The 12603-nt window shown below is 33.8% G+C and overlaps 2 protein-coding genes and 1 pseudogene across 2 annotated transcripts; 1 reads left to right on the forward strand and 2 right to left on the reverse strand.

The window, feature by feature from the left end:
• Positions 1-353: 353 nt before the first annotated feature.
• On the reverse strand, positions 354-6619 carry LOC145610392 (putative lipase C4A8.10). The gene is made up of 10 exons (XM_081665737.1): positions 5895-6619; positions 4116-4183; positions 3792-3862; positions 3374-3652; positions 2014-2177; positions 1870-1925; positions 1717-1769; positions 1491-1611; positions 1092-1189; positions 354-670 (listed from the first exon to the last, which is right to left on the reverse strand). Exons 1-10 carry the CDS (start codon positions 6299-6301, stop codon positions 599-601), a joined length of 1389 nt encoding a protein of 462 aa, XP_081521863.1. The 5' UTR covers positions 6302-6619; the 3' UTR covers positions 354-598.
• A 2320-nt stretch (positions 6620-8939) lies between these two features.
• Positions 8940-9786, forward strand: LOC145611841 (pathogenesis-related protein PR-1-like). The gene has a single exon (XM_081667221.1). It carries the CDS (start codon positions 8948-8950, stop codon positions 9593-9595), a length of 648 nt encoding a protein of 215 aa, XP_081523347.1. The 5' UTR covers positions 8940-8947; the 3' UTR covers positions 9596-9786.
• Positions 9787-10274: 488 nt separating this feature from the next.
• On the reverse strand, positions 10275-10839 carry LOC145612669 (pathogenesis-related protein 1 pseudogene; annotated as a pseudogene).
• Between the last annotated feature and the right edge of the window lie 1764 nt (positions 10840-12603).

Genomic DNA, 12603 nt, shown 5'->3' on the forward strand with positions numbered 1-12603 from the left:
GGAAGTGTTGCAACTATAAAAAAAAAACATAAAAAATATATGACAAAACGAAAATGAATCAAAGAAAGAACAATTTAACAGGTTAATGTATACTCGCCTAGAAAACACGAACATGGGACATTCACTTTCAACTTAAATGGAACAGCAGAGTCTAGTATTGATTTCATATGAATAGAAAGTAATGAGCAGGGATCTCCATAACCAACACAGACACATTACAAAGTCGTCTATTCTATCTGAGTCATCCTTGTATATCAACACCATCAGAATACTTTCAGCTATATTGTCATGGGACTATAGGAGAGATCAAGGAAAAAAAAAGCTCTTTTGGAGGAAAAATGAGAGCTCTTGCATAACACAAAGGTCGCATTGACCACCGGCTGTGATAGATGAAAAAGGTAATAATTACAATGATCATATACTAATACGTAGTAAGAACGTTCTAAATTCCAAAAATGACGTCTAATAGACATACATGACCAGAATTTTCGGTAAAATACAACATGCACAGCTATATCTAGTCTAAGAAATGCAGAGTAAAGTATTTTACAATTCAGACAAACCCATGGGACACAAGATAAGGAGCGATATATGGAGATTAAACCAGGAAGTTGTTGATCATATGGTAGATAACATCTGCACCATCAGAATTCAACCAATAGCTCTTCACCTATGTTTATCGAAGAAATGCAACTATTAGTAGCCATTCCATTGTAAGATTTATGAAAAAAGATGAATTAGTGAGCATTTTGCAGTCCGCTTCTAGGTATATGTTATTTATCCTGACTAGCCTCAGCTTCATATTTTTAAAGCAACAATTACAGTTCTGGAGCACTGCTCCAGGAAAACAAAAGAAGGAAAACATATCAAAAGAAGTCAAGCTCAAACAGAGACTTGTATTTGCATTCTCTCTTACTTTATCCTACTTTATCCTACTTTATATTACAAACCACTCACATTCTTCAATACGAGTGTTTTCTTAACTTGCATATCTACAATAGCTGAGTAGAACATAAATGGAGATGATAACTACAACAGTACAAGGTAACATACTGTGACAATGCAGCACATGCATTTGGTTTGTCACTTACCTGAATGGTATTATGTGCAATGTAACGCTGTCTGCTCCGATGGAAGCTAACATCTACACGTTCCCAAGGTACTTGGTTAAGACCTCGGATCATCTCCTCTACAAGGGGCCAGAAAAAAAAAATGAATAAGAAAACTTGTTTTAACCAATGTGCCCTCAGTATTGAACCACATATAATAGAAAAATCTTGGAAATGATATTGCCCCCAGGTATGAGGAAGTTTAAGAATCAATAATGTCCTTTTTTTACATAGATAATGAATCAATAATGTCCTTGAAGGCTTGAATATTATATGTATATGATGAGATATTTAATAATTCCATTCAAGAAACAGAATTAATTGTTAGCTAGGATCTATCCAGCACAGAGCCTAACATCCAAATTGCAGGTAAAAACAGACCTTCATAGTCAAGTGTCTGGTTATCAGCATATGAAGGCACTTTATGGCGACCGTTATCCAGAGTGTCATGCTCCACGTAAACAATATGAGGGTACTTGTCATCGTTTGCGAGTAAATTTGACTATAAAATGGAGGGAAAAAGTAAGTTTGATGATATATAGTTTTATCAAAGACTAATGATTATTCTGGTAAAAGTAAAATATGATCAGGACTAAGAAACATCAACCTTAGGTAGTTCATGCTGCCTGCGGATTGAAGAGGTGCTCCACCCAACTACATCTGAACAAGCAGTCAGGAACAACAAAATAATTGCATCCAATGGCTTACATAGCTCACAAAACAATAGAAGGAAAAATCATATTTTAACAAGGAAGGATACGATCAAAGTTAACATTAGCATAAGCAACACGCCGCTTGAAAGATCGTAAAGCAGAACTGTGAAGGTCCAAAAGATAACCAGATTAAATTGATGATAAATTCAATATATACAAGTCAATTATGAGACAACTAATGATATACCAACATGAATTTTAGTTCATATGAATCAGAAGCCATACGAACAAGAAGTGGAGGTTTGCCTTCTTCAATATCAGTTAGAAAGAGATGCTTTCCAGACCTTCCAGCAATCAAGTGCGCAGTTTGTGAAGCTTGTTTCTCCAAGAAAAGGACGCCACAAAGGAAAGGTAACTGTGGTTAAAACAAGTTGTGGATGAGATTAATGTTTTTAATCATACTCCAGATGGCTCTCAAATAAATGATCGAAACAAATTGTGAAATGAATCAGCAAAGCTGGACACAGATACCTAGACTTAGATGGATGAGGTACAAAACTGGGTGGTTCAGAACACACTGAACCAGAATTGGACCAGTACCAGGCCTCAACAGACCCTTGAGGTGGAAGGTTGGGTATTTTATCATTTTTTTTCCCAAGTTAATATTTTAAAAAAAGACAGTCCGATGAACCAGGCTGTGCCTAGGCTGATCCAGCGATCCAAGATAAAGCAATCCACTTAGAAGCTCCATGGATCAAGAACCAGTTGCCCTTGTGTTAGAAACCATTGGATTTAATCCATTTGCTCTCAAGCCCCAATTTGTCACTTTGCTCACTTGGGAGATCACTTCAAGCCCACGAAGGAGTATTATTTATGTGTGCATGGCCCATTTGCTATTTTGGGCTATATAATTAAGTTTATTTTATCTTTTATTTAAGTTGTAATAAGGCTTAGAGGAGTTACTAACTTCCTCTCATATTTAGCCATAAGTTTATGTGTGATTAAGTGTAATTGTAACTCTTAATTGCTGATTTATAGCTACCCATTTAAATAGGTGTTACAAAGGAGTGAATTAAGAGATTTTATTCAGTTTTTGTAACGTTGAATGTGGACAGTTTTAGGAAGATGTTAAGTTGTAACCTCTCACTTGCCTTGCTGCCCATATTTCCTATAAATAGGGAGCTAATAACAAGAGAATGACAGCTTTTGATTATTGATAAAATAACCGAGTGTTTTTAGCATTAGGCTTTGAGTTTGTCTCGAGTTAAAGTGTTTCCTTATAGATTTGAGTTTGTTCTTGAGTTATAAGATTAGGGTAAACTTTGAGTGTGTCTCGAGTTCTTGCCTAAGTTACTTGAGGGTGTTCTGGGGTTTTGGTTATATATCCCGTTTCATGAGTTTTCTAGTGTAATTCGTGAGTAACCCACTTTAAAAAGTTTGAATCCATCGACCTATATTCGGTTGGGTGTATTTAGACTTAAATCCTTCAGGCAAAGAATATTCAAGATCTAGCCTTTAACCTAGAGTTTATGCCTAGAGGGATTCGTATGAGAAATAACAGTACGCACAAGTTAAGAAGAAACATTATGCAAGTCTAGCTGAAGTACCTACCTGTCTATGTCCTCGTGAACCCAGATGTGGAGTTGCAACAGTGATAAAATTCATCGGTTCCAGTCCAGCAATTCTACCTTGGCCGTCTTCCCCAACCCTTTCCACACTACAACTTAAAGTCTCATCTTCGAAGTAGTTTCCCTTTGCAACCAAAATGTTTGATGTTTCCTGAGGTTCATACAGCTTTCCAATAGCATGCCTTGCAACAAGACCCCCTAAAGAATGTGAAATAAATGAAATCTTCTGCAACCCTGGCCTGCGGCTGATAACAGTGGATACCTGCAGTTGTGCAAAGTATGAACATATCATCCCCAAAGTCTTGTAAGGAGCAGAAAGCATAAGCTATTCATAGGGAAGACAAGGCAAAAAATTACAGGTAACTTAGGCTATGAGGATGAAATAGCTATTACCCAAATACCTCATCAGCAAGACGTTCACCCATCAAGTCAACACCGTCAAATGTCAATGTAGCGGTGTTGCATTGACTACCTGCAGCAAAGTGGAATGAAAACTTTGGCAAATTTTTTGATGAATATAGAGAGAAAACTAGCTTCCTCTCAATCAATGATAAATAATAACGCTTTTTTATTTGAATGGAAGAAAGGCTGGTAACAATTCATGTCTAAAAAAGGAAAAGCTTATAATAATTTCTGGATGGATCAGTAATATGACTAGAGGAGGACGCCTCCCTGTAAAGTGAAGTTACTAAAGTATGGAGCAGGAGGGGCAAAATAGAACTCACAATGCACCATTACTTTGTCAGGGAGCTGCTTCACAAATTGATCAGCAGCAAATTTCCAGTCAGTGGCACTACATTATAAGTGTTCACAAGTCAAGTAAGTATGTGTAGCAAGTGTATAATTATAGAGAGGGGCACCAAAAAATATATTATTAAGTACTATAAATTTCAGAATGGAGAAAATTAAAAAAATTCAAGTTGCCAAATCATATGCATGGTGAAATATTTCTTAAAAGTTTTAGCAGAACAAAACTATAACGATGAAACTGAACCACCTTATACAGATAGAGAATGGTGAGTTATAGGATTATAGGCATATAGAAGGGCAGACAAACAAGGTAACAACTTCTATCTTTTGGCTAATTCAGCACTAAGTGATAACGGGTGACAAGACATGATGAAAGGTTCAATCTTCTCAGTTAATATGTTTTCTTTTTGTCATTTTGTGGGACAAGGAATAATAAATTGATGCATATTAATCACTCATATAGTGGTTCAAGTACACATTAAACCACTGTTGCCGATAAACACATGTAAATGATTCTGGATCTGTAATTTTACAAAAATTAGCATTTCCATAAAAGAGTGGACAAACCTTAATAGAGAAGGCTGCTAAGCGCGTATAATATGTAAGTAAACACTGCCCAATCGCTGACATCAGTTGGAAAAAATCGTCTGCTCATACATACTCCATATTACATAACATCAAACAAGAATATCTCATCCTTTGTGTCACCTAACAGACCTAGAAGTTATTTCTATAGTTCTCATAATTTCCTCATACATGTCATTCTGTCAATTACCAATTAATAGTCAACCAGATTACTTACAAAAATGCTTACTAAACTAGTTAAAGTGGCATTTATTATCTCCCCTGCTTAAAATGACTGCACTGCAATAATTTCTGTTCATTTGTTTGGCCATAATCCAATAAAAGGAGCCTTCAATTTCATTCTTCACAAGGTCTTTAAGAAAACGTATCTAAAGCACTTTTAGTCCCCACATTAACTCAATGTTTAAGGAACTGAGCATAAAGGCATACCCCATACACCAATAATATCTTTACTACCCCCCTTCATAATCACTCTCTCTCTCTTTCTATTTCTTTTGCTAACTTCAAATTGATGGTCCATTGCCACAAGATTCATAATTTCAACAAAGTAGCACTACAACAAGTTGTCTTATCATCCAAATTCCAACATATGATCCTCTTGAGTAAAAGCGTCAAAATCCTTTATCAAACATTAATTTAATTAAGCACAATAGGGTAATTTGTCTCATAAAATTTCCACTAAGGATTGATATGCTTCCTCAAACCCTTTATCATTAAAAAAGCAACGAGCACATATATTGCATTTGTATATATCTTTTATCCTCAACTTCCATCACTTATATCAAACTTCCTATCGGCATTGCCATCAAACAAGCATCCCTTGTGACTACATTCTTTCAACAAGATAAACACATAACAAGTTATTGGCTCTCTAAAACTTTCAATTAATATTGGTTCTTCCACAATCCACATGATGCTAATCCTCAAACTCAAGTTTTGGAGTTAAACCACAAGTTCAATCATTAGGTTGAGTTACATACTACTAGTAGTTACTACCCTCAAAAACAATGACTACTATACTTTAACCCTCTAACATAATATGCAATCATGGATTAACATCAACCTACCAATATTATCTATCATATCATATTATCATTGCATAAATTAATGAACATTATAAGAATTACAAAACGAATGTAAGGGATAGGAGAGAGTAAGAGAGAGAGGACCTTCCAATAAGACCATTAACCATGACAACAAGATGCTTAGGAGAGAGCTTATGTTCAACCATGGCAGAATCCACAAAATCCTGCCCACCAGCAACAGACTCAGTCTCTGTCTTCTGCCCTAATTGCTGCAATTGCTTATTTTTCCTATTCCCAAAACACCCAATTCCCAATTTACTAAGAAATTCCATCATCAAAACACTATCAGATTTGTTCTGTATACTACTACTACTGCTGCTAAAAAAATTGTGCTGAAAAATCCCTTTTTTCTGCTGAAATCTGCAAGAAATGGGTGTTAAAGCAGGAAATTGAACTGGGTTTTTGCTTTTTCTATGCTTACAATCAGATCTCCATGAAATGGGGTTTGAGGGTTTGATTAAAAGTGCAGAACTTTGATGCAAGAATATCATGAGATACAGAAAATGGGAAAGTAAGAAGAAGGGTACATTTATTTAAAAAAATAAATTAAGAATAAAATTAAGGAATAGTGAAGAAGTGACAACTAGAAAGTGGTGGAAGAAGAGTGGAGTGTAGATGGTGGCACTGTAATGTGACTGCAACTTTTTTATGTAAATTTCTTTGCTTGAACGATATGTATGATGATTAGTTTGTGTGAATATCAAGGTTACCAAAGATCTTGTCATCACATTAGGATTTGAGTATTTTTTGACCAATTCTATTCCTAACACTAACGAATTAGATTCTCCTGTTAATAGAAAGAATTTGATTCTTTGATGACTTTGAGTTACACATGATCCACGAGTACTTCAATCAAAGTTAGTACTCCGTATGTTTTTAGTTTTGTTCGTTTTATTTAATACTACATCCGTTACATATTATTTGCAACGATTAGACATTTTCCCTCTCTACTTTATGTCAAATCGTTGTAAATAATATGTAATGGAGGTAGTAAATAAGATTAGTATAAGTTATACTTCATACTCCCTTCATTTCAATAATCGCAGCATTAGAGTATCTTGTAAATGTACATGGACACTTGTAATAGCCCGTAAATCCACTCGATGCTCTACAACGACGATTAAGGTGTATCACTCAAGAGGATGACATCCTAATTGTACTTTTTGCTTATCTCATAGGTGGCTGATGGGAGTGAATTTAGACATGTTTATGCCATTTATGAGCTTTTTTTTTTTTTTTTAACATGATGAGCTTTTGTTATTTTAACTTGCTCAATGAAAAACAAAAAAATGGGCAAAGGAGCACAAAATACACGTGTATATATAAGATTCTAGAAGATAAATGGGAAAATTTATTTTATACATAAACCAATTCATGACCTTATTACTCGTAATGATAGTTTCCAAAGCTTATAAAATACTATATGTAGGCACGTCATCCATTATTCATATTGGTGATTAGAGTGCCACAAGGCGGGTGATTAGAATTGATTTCGTGTTCTCCTATAACCGAGAGAAAATCTCTAATTTAACCACTTGAATTATACCTCACTCTTGTATTGACAGTTAACAGCTTCTAAAGCTTCCTTATTTCATATCGGTGATTAGAGTGTCACAAGGCGAGTAATGAAAATTGATCTCATGATCTCCTATAACTGAGAGAAAATCTCTAACCACTTGAATTACACCTCACTCTCGTATTGACATTTTTTAAAGCTTCCTTATTTAATTTTTGGGAATGCAAAGAACTTAAACAAGTAGAGATAGAAGTTAAATTGACATATTTTGGATCCGTTAACCCGTGAACAAAAATGTACTCGTGTTTCAACTAATTATCCTCATCTATAATTATTAATACTAATTAAAGACAAATCAAACAAACCACATTATTAGCTAGTTAACGTTTATGTGTTTTGATACCAATGAACTCTATTAGTCATGTGATGAGTAGAACTGTAGAGTCTTCCAGATTGTTATTGTTAATGGTAGGTGGTCCATGATGTCTTAAGAAACAAACAATGTAGAGCTTCACGGGTTTATAGTTTTAGAGACTCGCAATCACGACTTCACGAGAGAATATATTGGCACCTATATATGGCCTTCCCACCACCAATCGTATGTACCTGTGGTTGTCAACTATCTTGATAAAATCATGTAAACGGGAAATTAGTAATATCTTAAAAAAAAAGTACTCTACAATGTACATAATATTACAAGATTTATAATGAATTATGATTAACTAATTTATTTTAATTAAGGTGTGTTTAGTGCACCTTTTACAAAAAAGGTTTTAAGTCTGATCCGTTTTTATCCTAATCCATTATACATATAACATGAAAATCAAGGGTAATCAGGTATTAATAAGATAAGTTTAAGGAAAATGCTATACATAGCCCTAAGGGCTACATATAAGCATTTATTTTATTCTTGAAAATTGTTTAAATTTAGAAAATCATGACAAAAATACACTAATTACACCGATTTGCGCGTGTTTTTGTCATGAATTCCCAACTTTATACATTTTTCAAACGTAAATTCAATGCTTATATATAGCCCTAAGGGCTATGTATAGCATTACCCTAAGTTTAAATAGCACTCTCAAATCCTCAATTAAAGTTTTAGAATGGTACTCGAAATCTATGATCACTCTATCATATCTCATCTGTTTTATAAGTCTATTTTGTCCCTAATATAAGCTTTTGACATTTTATTATTTCGCATAATATATACAAGCACACTAGGGTTAAGGCTAAGAATACGTAAGTAAAATACCAAATTAATAATATACAGTAAAGATTATTTACATAATCTAACACAATGTATGTACTTTAATTATATGAAGAATTATAAAAGGAACTTTACATAAGTTAGCTACATGATCCCTTATTGTATGTACTTTAATTATATGAAGAATTATAAAAGGAACTTTACATTTCTGAGCATGTGACTATCAAATAAGACATTATCATAGACATTATTATCTATATAGCACAACCGTACGACCACATTCTCGTGCATTGAATAAAATCCTATTTATCTTATTCATATATTATTTCTACTCCACATATCAAACATCAAATATTACTTTCACACCATATAATATAGCTACTCGACCAATATATATACACCTCCAACAATATGCTATTTCTAACCATATTTTTGGCACATATAACTTCCAAAAAAACAAAAAACATGAAACCTTATTATTATTTCTTCCTTTCTTTCATCTCCACCTTACTAATAATCCTCACTTCCTACCCAAAACCATCATTCTCCACCCAAGAACTCACCCCACTTAACCCTAACTACAACTTCCCACAAGTGTACAACCTCTCCAAGCAACTATGTTGGGGTTGCCTCGGTGAAGCCCTAGAGTTCCTAGCGTACCAAAACCTCGTACGAGCCAAAAAGTTTGAGTTCCCCCTAGTATGGGACACTAAACTTGAGAAATACGCGAAGTGGTGGGCAGGACAAAGGTATCAAGATTGTAAGTTACAACATTCGTTTCCTGAGGGCGGGTTTACGTTAGGGGAGAACATATTTTGGGGGAGTGGATCACAATGGAGGCCTAGGGATGCTGTTCAAGATTGGGCTGATGAGGAGAAATATTATGATTATGGATCAAATAGTTGTGCTGAGGGACAAATGTGTGGACATTATACACAAATTGTTTGGAGTAAAACAAGGAGTGTTGGGTGTGCTAGGAGTGTTTGTGAAAATGGGGACGTGTTTATGACTTGTAATTATTATCCTCCTGGAAATTATGTTGGTGAACGACCTTATTAACTCGGGTTTAGTTTGGCTTTGATTTGGGTTTCAAGAAATTATAAACCCAAATAGGCAAATATATAAGCAAAGGGCATATATATTTTGAATATATATATAGCAATTATATATGTACTACTTATATTGTACTATTATATGTCAAACTAATTATGAAAGTCATAATATATGAGTTGGATTGAATTTGTGTTGTATGTTAATTTATTGTGATCATAGTGATCAATGAATACCCTTATCTATACGCTACATTGCTAGCAAATCTATGAATGAAGAAGTTGATTGGAAAGTATAAGTTGAGATTACTTGTCTCTAATAAGCAAGTACAAGTTTCGAGTAATTAAATATGATCTCGGATTTTATAGCTAGTTATAAACTTATAATTCATAGCTACTTAATAACCATGTCTTTTAGCTCAATTTTATCCATCCTTTTCGGTGTAGCTAGAAAGAGCCACAAGAACATGTAACAATTTCAACTTACAAACATTATATCAATAAAATCCAATTCAATGCAAAAGTAAAATTTTAATCAAAGTTTATAATTAAGCACTAACCACATCTTGTGGTTCTTAATAATAATAATAAGTTTTTAGTAATACTAGGTTATTACACAATAGATTGGACCAGGCCAACATACTAGGGTTTGTCATTGAAATTGAATACGTAGGTTATTTGGGCTCTACTTAGTAAGGCCTTAAACCAATATAGTTCCCACGCGGATCATAGTTGCAAGTAATAAAAACACCACGACCATTATAACAAACAACTTTAGCACAACCAACTCTCGTAGAACTTCTCCAAACAATTTGGGTATAATGTCCACAATCCTTGCCATAAGCACAAGAATTGGAGTTATAGTCATACCACTTTTTCTCATCAACCCAATATTGGGCTGCAAAGGCCGGTGACCAATCAGTACCACCACTCCCCCAAAATATGTTCTCCCCATAAGGACCTCTAGAGTGTTGTAGGGCACAATCGTACCGCCTTTGGTTAGCCCACCATTGAGCGTAGGCAGCCAACTTATTGTCCCATGACAAAGGCGGCACCCCAACAGCTAGCATTCCGAGCATCATTTTGAACCTTCATGTAAAGATCAATGTCACTCGTGGGTTGGGCTGGAGATATGTATGGACTACCACGATAAGGTGATGGACTATAACTATATGTTCTACTGTCATATGCATAAGATGACATTGAAAGTAGTAAAAGAACGAAGATAAAAACACATAATATGTTAGTAGACATTTTTTAATTTTTTCTTTTGGTTTTGGTTTATGGAGAAGGTTATAATTATGTTGCTCTTATTTATAAAGGCATAAGTGTAACATAATTTGTCAAAGTAAAAACTGTAGCATTTAGTGGCAACCCATGTTTTTTCATGATTAGTATGACCTTATGTCAAATTGAGATTAATGTGATTCGTTTCTTCATACAAATTGGGTTTGACGTTTAATTTATTTCCCATTAAAAGTAATTTAACAATTAAATATAATTGATTATTTCTTTAATTATGATTAACCCAATTGCTAGATAATTATGTCAAAGTTCCAACATGCATCAACATGGAAACTGGCCGGTTTAGGGTGATAAAATGATTTATGTTCAATAACATGTACAAGTATTTTAATAATTCTTTTTAGTTAACTGCTTGTACTGTTGTACATTGTCTTTAGTCTATTTAAATTTTAAAGTCACTAATAAAGTAATAAAAGTGTTATTGATAATGAACTTAGTATTTGTAGTATGTAACTTATGATAAGGGAAGTCATGTCGATGTTATTTGTTCATTCCGGTCAACTGCAACCATTCTCCGATCACCAAGGGTGCTCTTGATTGTAAAGGAACGACAAATAATGAGTCACCTATCTGAGGTGAGGATCCATAAACATCGACTAATCAAGATAATTTTTCTTACAAATTAAATCATGCTCTTGAACTCTAATACATTATGCATTTATCACGCTAAATTTTATATACGACGACCCTGCTGCACGCACAAAAATTACCTTAGATGCACCTAACATCCGAGTATATTAAAAAGAAAAAATCCATGGCAAACTAACCGTTTAATTAAGTTTAACAATTTGTATACAAGTAGGGCAGAGTACTTGATTAAAAAGTGGCTAGAAAAGGAAGATAATAGAACACAACACATGCAGATATAATCGGCCTAAGCTAGTGAGCATTCATGATCATGAGTATTTGAAAGAATTTTACGTATCACAAGTTTCCAATTTGGAGTTTATCACGCCGATGATTTGATAGCTTTTTAATTAATTTAAATTGTGTAAACCTATCTATATTCTATGTAACGTGATGAGGGCCACAAATTGTGTTGTAAGATAATGTCAATATGCAACACCCTTAATGTCAAAGACACCAATTAACTTTTCATACATACATTATCTTGTTGCATACAACTTGAATCCTTTGTTTTACTTTATTTTACCAAGTATTTTTTTTAAGTTTGTTTGTATCAGTATTTCCTTTGTTCAAACTTGGCACACATGTCAGCACAAGTTTAACCTTAAATATATGTACTTATTTAACAATATATATCATAATAAAATTGTATTATATATGTTATTACAAAGCGATAGTCAAAGTTAGTATATAAATCCTGAAAAAAAAAAAAGTTAAACATGTCAAGTTGACTTAAATTCATACCACATGTGTTTCAAAATATTCGTAATAATTTGACTTTTGCACTATTATATTAACCTTTTATACTTCTTCTTAAAAATACGAAGTTATATAATTACAAACTAATGTGTGGCCCGGGCGATGCCCCTGGTTGCTAGTTTGTACTTGTTGGTTTCGAGTTTAAGTCATGCTATAAACATTTTTAGTTGTCAAACTCAATCATTACATATTGGAAACAAATAGTATAATAAAAAATCAATAAACGTATCTAAGTTAACTATAATTATGTTGGATAATAAAACACAATTAATAAATGGCTAAGATGGTAAGACTTGTAACTTGACTTGTTGGTCTTGAGTATGTCGA

This window comes from Chenopodium album, chromosome 24 (assembly GCF_948465745.1).
Source record: "Chenopodium album chromosome 24, dcCheAlbu1.1, whole genome shotgun sequence".
Taxonomy (NCBI): domain Eukaryota; kingdom Viridiplantae; phylum Streptophyta; class Magnoliopsida; order Caryophyllales; family Amaranthaceae; genus Chenopodium; species Chenopodium album.